Source organism: Scyliorhinus torazame, chromosome 9 (assembly GCF_047496885.1).
Source record: "Scyliorhinus torazame isolate Kashiwa2021f chromosome 9, sScyTor2.1, whole genome shotgun sequence".
NCBI lineage: Eukaryota > Metazoa > Chordata > Chondrichthyes > Carcharhiniformes > Scyliorhinidae > Scyliorhinus > Scyliorhinus torazame.
This window is the reverse complement of record NC_092715.1, coordinates 259367381-259383520: the sequence shown is the minus strand read 5'-3', so window position 1 is coordinate 259383520 and position 16140 is coordinate 259367381. Positions and strand designations below refer to the sequence as shown.

General features: G+C 48.3%; 1 protein-coding gene across 3 annotated transcripts in view; it reads right to left on the bottom strand.

The window, feature by feature from the left end:
• The window catches only part of susd1 (sushi domain containing 1), a 108081-nt gene that overhangs the window by 39241 nt on the left and 52700 nt on the right, over nucleotides 1-16140 (bottom strand). For all 3 annotated transcript variants that reach the window (XM_072517313.1, XM_072517314.1, XM_072517315.1), the window contains 4 exons: nucleotides 12112-12291; nucleotides 7630-7809; nucleotides 5176-5355; nucleotides 3101-3280 (listed from right to left, as the gene is read on the bottom strand). In XM_072517313.1, the coding sequence (XP_072373414.1) occupies nucleotides 3101-3280; nucleotides 5176-5355; nucleotides 7630-7809; nucleotides 12112-12291 (720 nt within the window). The remainder of the gene's footprint in view (nucleotides 1-3100; nucleotides 3281-5175; nucleotides 5356-7629; nucleotides 7810-12111; nucleotides 12292-16140) is intronic.

Here is a 16140-nt window from a genome sequence, read left to right as displayed (position 1 = left end):
TGCCCTGGAGATGGTGCCATCAGTCCAACAGAACGAGGGCAACACTGGGAGGGTAGCGTCCGCAGTGGAGATCTTGGCGCAGGTGGTGCGCTCCATGGTGAGGGATGTCTACTCCGTGGTTCGGGTAATTTAAAAAAAAATTGAGTATCCAAATTCATTTTTTCCAATTGAGCGTGGCCAATCCACCTAGCCTGCACATTCTTGGGTTGTGGGTGCGAAACCCACGCACACACGGGGAGAATGTGCAAACTCCACACGGACAGTGACCCAGAGCCGGGATCGAACCCACCCACCCCTCTCCCACTGGACCTGATGTCCACTTATCTGGGATCTCACTTTTATACAGCTGTTATAAATGGCCGGTCATGCCGGTGAGCTATGAACATTTAGTGGGGGAGGGGTGCCCACTAATCAGAGGTAATGTACTTAAATGAGGTAATGAATTTAAACCTCGCTACGTCATCGGTGAGAGACATGGAAAATCGGAAATGCGATCTCTCCTGGGAGAATCGTGTTTCCCAACTCTTGCGCCATGTGTCATCATTTAGGTGGATTGGCCGTGATAAATTGCCCTTAGTGTCCAAAATTGCCCTTAGTGTTGGGTGGGGTTACTGGGTTATGGGGATAGGGTGGAGGTGTGGACCTTGGGTAGGGTGCTCTTTCCAAGAGCCGGTGCAGACTCGATGGGCTGAATGGCCTCCTTCTGCACTGTAAATTCTATGATAATCTATGATAATCATTCTCGCTGACGGCTAACGCGGGTTCACAATTCCGCCCAATTTGTTTACTGAAAAACCGTCCTGGCGTCTGGTAGGGAATTGTGATGATGATAGAAATAAAACAAGTGATCATAATTCAATATTTAAAAAAATAATTATTATTACTTTTTTTGAGTTACAAAGCCAGGGCTCAGAGTTTGGACAGGGGCGAACCCCTAATCCAGCTCCTCGCCTGCTTCAAAAACCAATTCAAATTCAAATTGAATCCAATTCAAGGTCCCCACAAGCGAGACATACCAGATCTGAGCCAAAAGGCAGAGGAGCGATGTGATCATAATTCATAACAGAGCTTTGGAGAATCGTTCAAATAAAAATAAAGTATGATCATTTCAATATACAAATAATTACAATTCATTGCAAAATGAAGGTCTCCTTAACTTATCAATAATCCTTCGATACTGATGTGAGCTCACATTAAACAGGTGAAGCACCCTGGTTGTTAGGGGGCGATTCTCCGATATGGAGGCCAAGTGTTTGCGCCGTCGTGAACGCCGTTGCGTTTCACGATGGCGTGAACAGGGCCCGGGCACGACCTATTCTGGCCCCCACAGGGGGCCAGCACGGCGCTGGAGCGGTTAACGCCACTCCAGCCTCCTTACCGCCGCGCCAACGCGCGCATGCGCAGTTGGGCCGTGCCGTCTTGCGCATGCGTGGGGGACTCCTTACGTGTGCCGGACCTGACCCAACGTGGGGTCGCTGATCAGGGGCCGGCCAGGCCGGAAAGTAGGCCCCGGGGGGGGGAGTGGCCGGCCCGCCGATTGGTGGGCCCCGATCGCGAGCCAGACTCCATCGGAGGCCCCCACGCCCCGGTGAAGAAGCCCCCCTCCGCACCCCCCACAGGCTGCCCCCCAAGCATTCCCACAGAGCTTGCGCCGGCAATGACCAGGGGTGAACGGCGCCGGCGGGACTCTGTCGTATTGGGGGGGGCGCTCGGCCTATTCGGGCCGGAGAATCGACGGCCCCGCCGATTCCAGCGGCTGGCGCCGCACCAAACGCGCCGGCGCAAATGGTGCCGATTCCCCGCACCTCGGAGAATCGCGCACCGGAGTCGGCACGTCGTGGCGCGGTTGGGGCAATTCTCCATCCCGGCGCGAGTCCCGGAGAATAGCCCCCTTAGTGTCTGAATGACACCTACTGGAGACAAACAAAGGAACTGGGATAGAGCGCTCCAAATGCTTCTACATGAGCAATCGCCTTCAGCCACACACCCCTGGGAAAACCCTCTGTGAGCCTCCCTACTGCGTACTCTCTCAACCATCATCAATCACTAAAACCCTGCCTAGTGTCACCAACCCTCCCGGATCGGCAGGAATCTCCTGGAATCGGCATTGAACCATAAGATGGAGTAGAAGTAGGCCATTCGGCCCATTGAGTCTGCTCCACCCACCATCCAACGAGACCATGGCTCCATTAATCGTCCGGTGGCCAAAGAAAGCCTCCTGGGACATTTTGAAACGCAACACCAGTGGCGAAAGGAGCAGGCATGCCGACTGGACTTGCCAAGACTGAGTTTTGTTCTTTCATCTGTCATTATTTGGACTGCTCCATCTTTAATGCAGGTAGCTGACACTGCGTGGCCCCATGTGAGGGTCCTGTGGCCGTGTCCTCAGTGCTTAGCAAACGTTCAGACACTCCAGCTGGCCACTGATTGGACACGGCCACTTCCCTGATTGGACACGGCCACTTTGAAATGATCCAGGGACAGCGGGAGCTGGATCCTTTCAGGAAGGATCTTCATTACCCTGAACATTCCAAAACCAGGGGACAGGGCGGATCATCAGAATAGTCTGCTCGTGGGCAGCAAGGTGACGCAGTGGTTAGCATTGGTTAATCCCAGGTTCGATCCCGGCTCTGGGTCACTGTCCGTGTGGAGTTTTCACACTCTCCCCATATCTGTGTGGGTTTCGCCCCCACAACCCAAAGATGTGCAGGGGAGGTGGATTGGCCACGCTAAATTGCCCCTTGATTGGAAAAAATGAATCGGGTAATCTAAATTTATCAAAGCTAATATTAGTCTGCTCGTCTCCTGGTAACGTCGTTAGACAGAAAGATAAATCAGACAGAGGTGATTCCCTGGGAAGACATTGGTATTTTCAAACATTCCCAGACCTGCTCCCGACACCCCTCCGGCTTTTCGTAAGATCACTTCCACTGACCTCTCCCGGAATGTCCAGTCAGTGTTGGCAACCCCTACCTCAGCATTGTGGCCATTTACTAGTCTTCAATAATCCCTTCAAGTTCTATCTCTCAGTGCTTTTCCCAAAATATTCACCTATTATTTGAGAGTGGATATTATTTAAAAACATTTCCGGAGCACCAACCTTCACATTCCAGGTTCGCTCCTTCCCACTGGCCCTGGGCAGAGCAGATGGATGTGTCGTTTCCTCTCACACCCACATAGCCAGCCTGGCAGTGGTACACAACCGCACTCCCATAGGTTGTGTTAACGGAGAGATAGGACACTGTGTTCAGTAACGCTGGTGGTGATCTACAGTCAACAACTGAGGAGACACAAAGCCAAGTTAGTTTAATTTACTTCTCTGTGCATTGGTAAATTCCTAATGGACAGAATCTGGAATGCCCTGACCAGCTCCCTCCATAGTAATTAAACGCGCAAAAAGCACAGAAAAGAAAAATTAGACAAATGTCCAGTCAATGTTCCTGGTTGAGAACAAATCTTTACTGGGACACTGGGAGAAAGTCACTACGTTCCCTTGGAAAATGTGAAGAACTTTTTTAATGTCCAACTGAAGAGATGGACATATTCCCGCTTTTGAAAAACATTTAGAGTACCCAATTATTTTTTCCAATTATGGGGCAATTTAGCAGGGCCAATCCACCTACCCTGCACATCTTTGGGTTGTGGGGGCAAAACCCACGCAAACACGGGGAGAATGTGCAAACTCCACACGGACAGTGACCCAGAGCCGGGATCGAACCTGGGACCTCGGTGCTGTGAGGCAGCAATGCTAACCACTGCACCTCCGTGCTGCCCCATATACCGCTTTTAATGTCTCACCAGGGATCCGGGTTCAATTCCGGCCTTGGGTGGCTGGCTGTGTGGAGTTAGCACGTTCTCCCCATGTCTGCGTGGGATTCCTTGGGTGCTGCAGTTCCCTCACACAGTCCAAAAATGTGCAGGTTCGGTGGATTGGCCATGATCAAGGCATGGGACTCCAGGATAGAGCGGGGTAGTGGGCTTAGGCAGAGTGTTCTTTTGGTGGGTCGGTGCAGTTTCAATAGGCCGAATGCATGCCCCTGCACTGTAGGGGTTCTATGAACAGCCTAAGGTCGCATAAGCTTCACTAGCCCGACCTACAAGTTCTATGAACCTGAAGGCTTATCTACAATATAGGGGCACAGCAACTGGAGTTATACCTTCAGCGCTTCACGGATACGGTAAGCAGTTTGAATAAAAATACATTGCATCAAGTAATGTACTTTTAGAAAATTCATCGTGTGGAACAGAACATCTTTTCTGTCAATAGTATCCGTGACAATACAGAATGTAAAGTTTTTAGAAATGACTTACTTGGACATTGTGACCCATTCAAAAAAATTGTTACTGTTCAACCGAAACGCCACCAGACTTGGTTTCATATCCCTTCATAGAAAAAATCTATTCTTTGGAGATTTGGAATGTTTCATTAAGCATTTGCTGCTTTTTGTAGGAGAGAGTCCCGTACTTTTAACTCTTTGTGCATGAGGACACATCCCTAACTTCTTTCCTGAGTATGCCAACTTTAAGGTTATGTTTCTGTGTCCCAGATTCCCTCCAGCAGTTAGGAATGTTTCTCCACCAACCTTATCAATTCCTTTCAAAATCCTAAAAACCTCAATCAGTCACCCACCTCCCCCCATCCCCCAGCTTTTTATATCCCACAGAATACAGCTTAAACCATACAGTTTCTCCAATAAGTCTTGGAGCCTGTGTGACATTCTGGCCAATCTGTGCTGCCACGGTCACCGTGCCTTCCCTGAAGGTCCAGTACCCAAAACTGTACGCAGCGCACTCCAGATCGTCGTCAAACCTCGTCCTCAAATCTGCATTGGGACTTGAATTGAATTGGAATTAGCCATCCTGCGCGTACCTACAATGGGAGATCTTATGAGGTTTGCCTCAAGCGAAAGAACTATTCAACAAGAGAGAAACTATAGAATGCAGTCACTCCCGGGATATCATTTCCATGGATTCTCAGTTTGACTTAGGCCAGACTTAGGTAAGAAAAGATGGGAGGGGGCTCAAGTCCACCACAAACACTAACATGGCCCATTCTGTGGGCCCCATCTCTCATTTAACGGTGAGTTACTAAATCACAAATGCGGTTCCACCTGGGAAATTATTTCCACGTAAGCTCAGTATAACTTGGGCTTCGGAACGTTCTGGAGCACCGACCTTCACATTCCAGGTTCGCTCCTTCCCACTGGCCCTGGGCAGAGCAGATCGATGTGTCGTTTCCTCTCACACCCACATAGCCAGCCTGGCAGTGGTACACAACCACACTCCCATAGGTTGTGTTAACCGGTGGCTGTGACGCCGTGTTCAGTAACGCTGGTGGCGATCCACAGTCAACAGCTGAGGAGACACAAATCCGAGTTAGTTTAAATGTGGGGTAATGCATTTTGGTAGGTGTAGCATAGGGAAATATACCGTAAATGGTAAAACTCTTCGGAATATACAAAGTCAGAGAGATCTGGACGTGCACGTCCACAGATCTTTGAAGGTGGCAACGCAAGTGGACAAGGTAGTCAAGAAAGCATACACAATGCTTGCCTTCATTGGATGGGGCATCGAGTATAAAAACTGGCAAGTCATGCTGCAGTTGTATAGAACCTCGGTAAGGCCCCACTTGGAATATTGCGCACAATTCTGGTCGCCACACTAGCAGAAGGATGTGAGGCCTGGGAGACGGTGCAGAGGAGGTTTATCAGGATCTTGCCTGGTCTGGAGGGTGTTAGCGATGTGGAGAGGCTGAATAGACTCGGACTGTTTTCATTAGAAAGACGGAGGTTGAGGGGCGACCTGATAGAGGTCTACAAGGTTATGAGGGGCAAGGATGGAGTGGATGGGCAGGCACTCTTTCCCAGGGCGGAGGGGTCAGTCACCAGGGGGCATAGGTTTAAGGTCCGTGGGGCAAGATTTAGAGGAGATGTGCGAGGCAGGTTTTTTACGCAGAGGGTGTTGAGTGCCTGGAACGCGTTGCCAGGGGAGGTTGTGGAAGCAGATTCATTAACGGCGTTCAAAAGGCATCTTGACAAACACGTGGATAGGATGGGTATAGAGGGATACGGCACAAGGACGTGCTGAGGGTTTTGGCAAAGGTTGGTATTATGACCGGTACAGACTTGGAGGGCTGAAGGGCCTGTTCCTGTGCTGTATTGTTCTATGTTCTTTGTACTTCTCTGTGCATTGGTGAATTTCTAATAGACAGAATCCAGAACCTCCAAACCAGCTCCATCCAAAATAATTAATAATTGCAAAGCAAGATCCATCTTGAAAAAAAGAATGCGATGAATATCCCATTAATGCCCGTGGATAAGAGACAAATCTTGACTGGATGTATACTGGGAAAAACACCCTACACTTTCTTGGAAATGTTTAGTTTTCCACTGTATAAGTGGACAGATCCACATGTTTAATGGCCCTGTTAAGATGATATCTCCTTGGGGAAAGCAACAGGAACACGCTGTTCAATCCCTCAAACCAGTTACTTAGTAACAGCTTAAATAAAAAATAAATTGCATCAAGAAATGTATTCTTAGCAAATTTATTTTGTGCGGTGCAGCAATTTCCCTGTCAGTTTTACTGATAATGCATAGACCGATGATGATATCCGGATTATTGCTCGAGTCTTGTGTCAATTGACATGGAGGCAGTCAGATCAGGTTAAAGAGTTGGCTCTGGATTTTCGAAGACCTGATGAGGGAAGGTGGGTTGGGGGGGTGGGGGTGCAAAATCCCAGACATTTGGGGAGGCCTGTCCTCGGGGTACCTTTAACCCCCAGCCACCCTTATCTCCCTCCCCCCCCCACCCACAGTGCATATGGCACAAGACCACCACAGCAGTGGCAATTAATCATTAAAACTGGGCTGATGTTTTTAGTAGGGCGCAAATGAGCCTGACCCAAGCTGCTAAATAAAAAGCTTGGTTTATTGCAAAGCAATTATATTTACAATATACGTCAGATCCCAGCTGGGTCTGCTCTCTAGGTTCCATACCTGGCCGACTTTATACAGATCTCAATCATGAATGATCTTGGGCTCTCCGCCCCCTTAGCGGGGGAGCTCGTATTCGGCGAGACTCACGGGGAGACTGATTGCTCCAACCCCGTAGGTCTCGTGTGGGTTCTAACAATGTTCCTGTGAACGGAGGCAGGAATTCCAGCCCGCTGGCCTGCCTCTGTTGCAGCCTCAGGCCTACCTCCAGAGGTAGCAGGTTGGACACCACCTCCCCCTCCCCGGGGCGAAAACATCATATGCTGGGGTCCTTCAAGCGAAGCCGAATTTCCTTTACCCAGAGAATGGTGAGAAAGTAGAATAAGGAATGTGGCTGAGGTGAATAGTTTGGATGCATTTAACAGGAGGCTAGGTAAACGCAGGAGGGAGCAGAAGGTTACGCTGAGAAAGTTAGATAAGAGAGAGGGGAAGAGGTTCGAGTGGAGCATAAGCACTAGCATGAACTGGTTGGGCCGAATGGCCTGTATCTGTGCAGTCTATCCTATGTAATCGTTTGTAAACCATGTGAGGTGTTCAATGATGATTTGCTATAATCACAAATACAACTTTGCCTAAAAAGTTATTTCCATGTAGACTCGGTATAATGGGTTTCGGAACATTCCGGAGCACCGACCTTCACATTCCAGGTTCGCTCCTTCCCACTGGCCCTGGGCAGAGCAGATCGATGTGTCGTTTCCTCTCACACCCACATAGCCAGCCTGGCAGTGGTACACAACCGCACTCCCATAGGTTGTGTTAACCGGTGGCTGTGACGCCGTGTTCAGTAACGCTGGTGGTGATCCACAGTCAACAGCTGAGGAGACACAAACCCGAGTTTGTTGAATTAACTTCTGGGTGTGCTAGTGAATCTCTAAAACAGAAACCGGAACCTCCATCCCTCAATTTGCACAAGATATTGCCCCATGGACAACTTTTAATGTCATTGGTTCAGGGGTCAAACCATAGTGTGGGCACTGGGAGAAACTTTCTATTCATCTCGGATTTGATTTGATTTATTGTCACTGAAGTACAGTGAAAAGTATTTTTCTGCGGCCGAGGGAACATACGCAGTACGTACATAGTAGACACAAGAATAATCAACAGAGAACATTGAGAAATGGTACGTCGACAGTGATTGGTTACAGTGCGGGACAAGGGGCCAAACAAAGCAAATACATGAGCAAGAGCAGCATAGGGCGTCGTGAATAGTGTTCTTACAGGGAACAGATCAGTCCGAGGGGGAGTCGTTGAGGAGTTTTGCAGCTGTGGGGAAGAAGCTGTTCCTATGTCTGCGTGTGCGAGCCTTCAGACTTTTATACCTTCTGCCTGATGGAAGGGTCTGGAAGAAGGCAATGCCTGGGTGGGAGGGGTTTCTGATAATGCTGTCTGCCTTCCTGAGGCAGCGAGAGGTGTATACAGAATCAATGTGGGGGTGACAAGTTTGTGTGATGCGTTGGGCTGAGTTCACCACACTCTGCAGTTTCTTGCGATCTTGGGCCGAGCAGTTGCCATACCAGGCTGTGATGCAGCCGGATAGGATGCTCTCTATCGCACATCTGTAGAAGTTTGTGAGAGTCGATGCAGACATGCCAAATTTCTTTAGCTTCCGCAGAAAGTAGAGACGTTGTTGGGCTTTCTTGACTGTTGCATCAACGTGAGTGGACCAGGACAGGCTGTTGGTGATGGTGGCCCCCAGGAACTTAAAGCTATCGACCAACTCTACTTCGGAGCCGTTGATGCAGACGGGAGTGTGTGTCGTGTTGAGCTTCCTGAAGTCGATGATCAGTTCCTTGGTCTTTCCGACATTTAGAGAGAGGCTGTTTTCGGTACACCATGCAACCAAGAGATTTATCCCCCTCCTGTAGTCTGATTCGTCGTTGTTTGAGATGCGGCCCACCACAGTCGTATCATCCGCAAACTTATAGATTGAGTTGGAGTTAAATCTTGCCCCACACTCATGGGTGTGGCGGGAATACAGTAGAGGACTGAGCACACATCCTTGCGGGGCTCCGGTGTTGAGGGCTATTGTGGAGGAGGTGCTGTTGCCGATCCTGACAGATTGCGACCTGTTGGTGAGGAAGTCAAGGATCCAGCTGCACAAGGAGGGGTCAAGTACAGGATTGCGGAGATTGGTTATTAGTCTTGTTGGGAAAATGTTGTTGAAGGCGTATCTGAAGTCTATGAACAACAGTCTCACATAGGTGTCCTTGTTGTCAAGGTGTTCAAGTGTTGATTGCAGAGCCAATGAGATAGCGTCTGCTGTGGACCGGTTGCAGTGACAGGCAAACTGCAGCGGATCGAGACCGTCTGGGAGGCTGGCAGTGATCCGTCTCATGACTAGCCGCTCAAAGCATTTCATGATAACAGGCGTTAGGGCTACCGGCCGGTAGGCGTTAAGGCAGGCTACCTTGTTCTTCTTTAGTACTGGTATTATGGTGGTCTTCTTGAAGGAGGTGGGCACCTCAGAGCGGAGGATTGAGGTGGTGAAGATGTCTGCGAATGCACTCGCCAGCTGGTCTACGCAGGTTCTGAGTGCTCGCCCAGGGACTCCGTCGGGGCCCGTCACTTTCCACAGATTCACTTTCAAGAAGGCAGCTCTTACCTCTGAGACTGTAATAGTGGGTATGGGTGTGCCCAGGGCTGTTGGGGCAGGTGGCACTGATACATTAGCTGACTGCTCAAAGCGGGCAGAGAACCTGTTCAGATCAGGAGTGTTTCCAAGGACTGAGTATTGAGCTGGCTTTTACGTGGAGTTCCTCCCTCTTAGTTGCAGCTCAGCTAAACACAAAGACTTGCAGACACATCAACTCTGGTTAAGGCGGATTTATTTTTCCAAGCTTGGTCAACGTAGGAGGGAGAGTGATTTGGATAAATGCCAAAACCACCCTATTTTACACTGACTCAGACATTATACAATTTTTTAAAATCAATAGCCCACTCCAATTGTACTTCATCCAGTCGTCGGAGCTGTCAATTTTATATTGACCAATGAAGTTTACTTTTAGCAACATGATGCTGTGATCAGCTCATGATTTAACCCCATCCTGCCACCTGTTGTTTACCAGGACACTTTATCCTTTATGTTTTGTTTTGCTGCCATTCCCATGTTAATTACCTCAGCCAGTTCCTGCCCACCTCATTATTTATCTGGGTGCAGGATGTTGAAGTTGGTTCCTCTTTACACCATGGATTGTCTGAGATAGGATGATAAGAACTGCTTACTGAGCTGACTGTTATTGCTGACCACACTATTTCTGTCTAATCCTGTTTGTCTTAAAAACATGGACACGTTCGCTAGCTTAAATCCCATCATGCATTGGGGACACTGCTTTTAGCAAGAATTTAAATGCTTGTTACTGCTATGTTCTAAAAAGACAGGTTTAATGGTTAATAATTATTACTGGGTGTACTTTCTATGATTAGCCTCAATTCTCAATAAACTCACTTATGTAGCACTATTCTAGTGTTATCCGAGCTATCCGGTTTTAAGGGGTCTCATCTCAGGACAGCCCCTTCAATCTCTGAAAAGTATCATAGGGTTTCCGATATCCATCTGAACACATGGACAGAACCTCAATGTTTCTTTTGAAATATGGCATCGCCAACAATGCTGCACTGTTAGAATACATCGGTTGTTATAATCCTTGACCAGACCCTTAAAGTTTTGGTAAGATTTGACTAGGGACCAATAACATTTTGTTTAAAGTAGACAACATTTGAAATTCAAGACACTTGCTGATAGAATAAAGCCACAAGATTGAACAAATATAAATAAACTTTACTGTACACGGTCAAAAAATTTACAAATCTCTCTCTTGTATTCTAACAATCAAGGTTAAGGTAGATGTGAATCAACAGGCAAACTGCAGTCAAACTCACCACACTGCACAATAAATGGCAGATGCGACCAAGGCACAGCCCCTGGATTTCTCAACCACTCACCCAGACATTGGCAAACATGTAGTCAACCAGCCTCACTGAAACTCCGTCTCTTTAACAAGTAAATTCAGTCTTCTCTTTTGAAGAGCTAACCTTCGAATTCTCTCCCAAAGTCACTCCAACTCAGATGGCATCAATAGCAAACCACCTCGCCGAGTTTCAGTCTCATCTTCTCAGACTCTGTTCACCCGTATTCCCAATTCTGCTCTCAAGCACAAACCCGCAAGCGCCCTTCCAGCTCCTCGCCCGTGCTGAGCAGAACACCACTCCTCCAAAGGGGTACCTTTGCCCCAACAGCCCACAATACGGAATCACTGGCTGCCTTCTTAGAATATCGGGGCTCCTCCTGAGCCCCCTTCAATCACCAGGCCCAGACTGAATCAACACTGGTTGACCTCGTAGGGTTACAATTGTGCCTCACACGATACTATTCCTTGGGATTCCCGAGGACACACTCGGGCACCAACTCACAAGCACATCTTCAGATCTTTGGGCAATATGAGCGGAGCATTCCTGCTCCAAAGAGATACCCGGGTCCCAGTGGCCCACAGGACTGAGATAGCAAACTTCGCTACCTGTTTAACTTAAAGTGTGCTTCCCGCAACTCTTTTCCTGCTTCTCTCTTTTTAGCTGAGCTGGGACCGCAATCCCCCTCTCCCGCAAATCCATCCGTCCCCATCCCCCGTCCCCTGTCTGGACTCTCCCTTTGGGACCTCACCCTGTCCCCTCTTCACAGCCTGGGATGCTATACTCCCAAAGCATTCCAAATCCAGTCACATAACCTGGGTTTTCCCACCGTCTTTCTCCCGGGACAGGCACACTGGGCCCATGAAAGTACAAATGTCGATCTGTGCATGCGGCACACATGCAAAATCTCCGGGACGCATCAGGGGTTGAAGTTCTCAGCCTGCACTCTCAGCGTTAAGGTCCACAGCAAGATGCAAACCCACTCACTTCCCATTTAAATGTGGGAGCTCGATCAATTGGGCCATGTTGATCTCGAGAGGCGCAAATCTAAATACAAAAAAGAATTACTGCAAGGATTCATATGGAAGGTTGACCAATTAGAAGGAAAAACGGATCAGAGAAAAATCACAAATAAAAAGTCATTGTCGAAACATTATTTGCCTGTTATTTTAGAGTGAATTTCATTCTGAACCATTTCCGGAGTACCGACCTTCACATTCCAGGTTCGCTCCTTCCCACTGGCCCTGGGCAGAGCAGATCGATGTGTCGTTTCCTCTCACACCCACATAGCCAGCCTGGCAGTGGTACACAACCGCACTCCCATAGGTTGTGTTAACCGGTGGCTGTGACGCCGTGTTCAGTAACGCTGGTGGCGATCCACAGTCAACAGCTGAGGAGACACAAACCCGAGTTTGTTGAATTAAGTTCTGGGTGTGCTAATGAATCTCTAAAACAGAAACCGGAACCTCCATCCCTCAATTTGCACAAGATATTGCCCCATGGACAAATTTTAATGTCATTGGTTCAGGGGTCAAACCATAGTGTGGGCACTGGGAGAAACTTTCTATTCATCTCGGATTTGATTTGATTTGATTTATTGTCACGTGTACCGAAGTACAGTGAAATGTATTTTTCTGCGGCCGAGGGAACGTACACAGTACGTACATAGTAGACAAAAAGAATAATCAACAGAGAACATTGACAAATGGTACGTCGACAGTGATTGGTTGCAGTGCGAAACATGGGGCCAAACAAAGAAAGTACATGAGCAAGAGCAGCATAGGGCATCGTAAACAGTGATCTTGCAGGGAACAGATCAGTCCGAGGGGGAGTCGTTGAGGAGTCTGGTAGCTGTGGGGAAGAAGCTGTTCCTATGTCTGGATGTGCGGGTCTTCAGACTTCTGTACCTTCTGCCTGGTGGAAGGGTCTGGAAGAAGGCAATGCCTGGGTGGGAGGGGTCTCTGATAATGCTGTCTGCCTTCCTGAGGCAGCGAAAAGTGTACACAGTATCAGTGTGGGGACGGCTGGTTTGTGTGATGCGTTGGGCTGAGTTCACCACAGTCTGCAGTTTCTTGTGATCTTGGGCCGAGCAGTTGCTATTACCAAGCTGTGATGCAGCCGGATAGGATGCTCTCTATCGCACATCTGTAGAAGTTTGTGAGAGTCCATGCAGACATGCCAAATTCCTTTACCTTCCGCAGAAAGTAGGGACGTTGTTGAGCTTTCTTCACTGTTGCATCGACCTGAGTGGACCAGGACAGACTGTTGGTGATGGTGACCCCCAGGAACTTAAAGCTATCGACCATCTCCACTTCGGAGCCGTTGATGCAGGCGGGAGTGTGTGTCGTGTTGAGCTTCCTGAAGTCGATGATCAGTTCCTTGGTCTTTCCGACATTTAGAGAGAGGTTGTTTTCGGTACACCATGCAACCAAGTGATTTATCTTCCTCCTGTAGTCTGATTCATCGTTGTTTGAGATGCGGCCCACCACAGTCGTATCATCCGCAAACTTATAGATTGAGTTGGAGATAAATCTTGCCACACAGTCATGGGTGTGGCGGGAATACAGTAGAGGACTGAGCACACATCCTTGCGGGGCTCCGGTGTTGAGGACTATTGTGGAGGAGGTGTTGTTGCCTATCTTGACAGATTGCGGTCTGGTGGTGAGGAAGTCAAGGATCCAGCTGCACAGGGGGGGGTCAAGTCCAAGATTGGGGAGATTGGTTATTAGTCTTGTTGGGAAAATGTTGTTGAAGGCGTAGCTGAAGTCTATGAACAACAGTCTCACGTAGTTTTCCTTGTTGTCGAGGTGTTCAACTGTTGATTGCAGAGCCAATGAGATAGCGTCTGCTGTGGACCGGTTGCAGTGACAGGCAAACTGCAGCGGATCGAGACCGTCTGGGAGGCTGGCAGTGATCCGTCTCATGACTAGCAGCTCAAAGCATTTCATGATAATAGGCGTTAGGGCTACCGGTCGGTAGTCGTTGAGACAGGCTACTTTGTTCTTCTTTGGTACTGGTATTATGGTGGTCTTCTTGAAGGAGGTGGGCACCTCAGTGCGGAGGATTGAGGTGGTGAAGATGTCTGCGAATGCACTCGCCAGCTGGTCTGCACAGGCTCTGAGTTCTCGCCCAGGGACACCGTCGGGGCCCGTCACTTTCCACGGATTCACTTTCAAGAAGGCAGCTCTTACCTCTGAGACTGTAATAGTGGGTATGGGTGTGCCCAGGGCTGTTGGGGCAGGTGGCACTGATACATTAGCTGACTGCTCAAAGCGGGCAGAGAAACTGTTCAGATCAGGAGTGTTTCCAAGGACTGAGTATTGAGCTGGCTTTTACGTGGAGTTCCTCCCTCTTAGTTGCAGCTCAGCTAAACACAAAGACTTGCAGACACATCAACTCTGGTTAAGGCGGCTTTATTTTTCCAAGCCTGGTCAACGTAGGAGGGAGAGTGATTTGGATAAATGCCGAAACCACCCTATTTTACACTGACTCAGGCGCCACCAATATACAATTTTTAAAAATCAATAGCCCACTCCAATTGTACTTCATCCAGTCTTCGGAGCCGTCAATTTTATATTGACCAATGAAGTTTACTTTTAGCAACATGATGCTGTGATCAGCTCATGATTTAACCCCATCCTGCCACCTGTTGTTTACCAGGACACTTTATCCATTATGTTTTGTTTTGCTGCCATTCCCATGTTACTTATCTCAGCCAGTTCCTGCCCACCTCATTATTTATCTGGGTGCAGGATGTTGAAGTTGGTTCCTCTTTACACCGTGGATTGTCTGAGATAGGATGATAAGAACTGCTTACTGAGCTGACTGTTATTGCTGACCACACTATTTCTGTCTAATCCTGTTGTCTTAAAAACATGGACACGTTCGCTAGCTTAAATCCCATCATGCATTGGGGACACTGCTTTTAGCAAGAATTTAAATGCTTGTTACTGCTATGTTCTAAAAAGACAGGTTTAATGCTTAATAATGATTACTGGGTGTACTTTCTATGATTAGCCTCAATTCTCAATAAACTAACTTATGTAGCACTATTCTAGTGTTATCCGAGCTATCCGGTTTTAAGGGGTCTCATCTCAGGACAGCCCCTTCAATCTCTGAAAAGTATCATAGGGTTTCCGATATCCATCTGAACACATGGACAGAACCTCAATGTTTCTTTTGAAATATGGCATCGCCAACAATGCTGCACTGTTAGAATACATCGGTTGTTATAATCCTTGACCAGGCCCTTAAAGTTTTGGTAAGATTTGACTAGGGACCAATAACATTTTGTTTAAAGTCGACAATATTTGAAATTCAAGACACTTGCTGATAGAATAAAGCCACAAGATTGAACAAATATAAATAAACTTTACTGTACACGGTCAAAAAATTTACAAATCTCTCTCTTGTATTCTAACATTCAAGGTTAAGGTAGATGTGAATCAACAGGCAAACTGCAGTCAAACTCACCACACTGCACAATAAATGGCAGATGCGACCAAGGCACAGCCCCTGGATTTCTCAACCACTCACCCAGACATTGGCAAACATGTAGTCAACCAGCCTCACTGAAACTCCGTCTCTTTAACAAGTAAATTCAGTCTTCTCTTTTGAAGAGCTAACCTTCGAATTCTCTCCCAAAGTCACTCCAACTCAGATGGCATCAATAGCAGACCACCTCGCCGAGTTTCAGTCTCATCTTCTGAGACTCTGTTCACCCGTATTCCCAATTCTGCTCTCAAGCACAAACCCGCAAGCGCCCTTCCAGCTCCTCGCCCGTGCTGAGCAGAACACCACTCCTCCAAAGGGGTACCTTTGCCCCAACAGCCCACAATACGGAATCACTGGCTGCCTTCTTAGAATATCGGGGCTCCTCCTGAGCCCCCTTCAATCACCAGGCCCAGACTGAATCAACACTGGTTGACCTCGTAGGGTTACAATTGTGCCTCCCGCGATACTATTCCATGGGATTCCCGAGGACACACTCGGGCACCAACTCACAAGCACATCTTCAGATCTTTGGGCAATATGAGCGGAGCATTCCTGCTCCAAAGAGATACCCGGGTCCCAGTGGCCCACAGGACTGAGATAGCAAACTTCGCTACCTGTTTAACTTAAAGTGTGCTTCCCGCAACTCTTTTCCTGCTTCTCTTTTTTTAGCTGAGCTGGGACCGCAACCCCCCTCTCCCGCAAATCCATCCGTCCCCATCCCCCGTCCCCTGTCTGGACTCTCCCT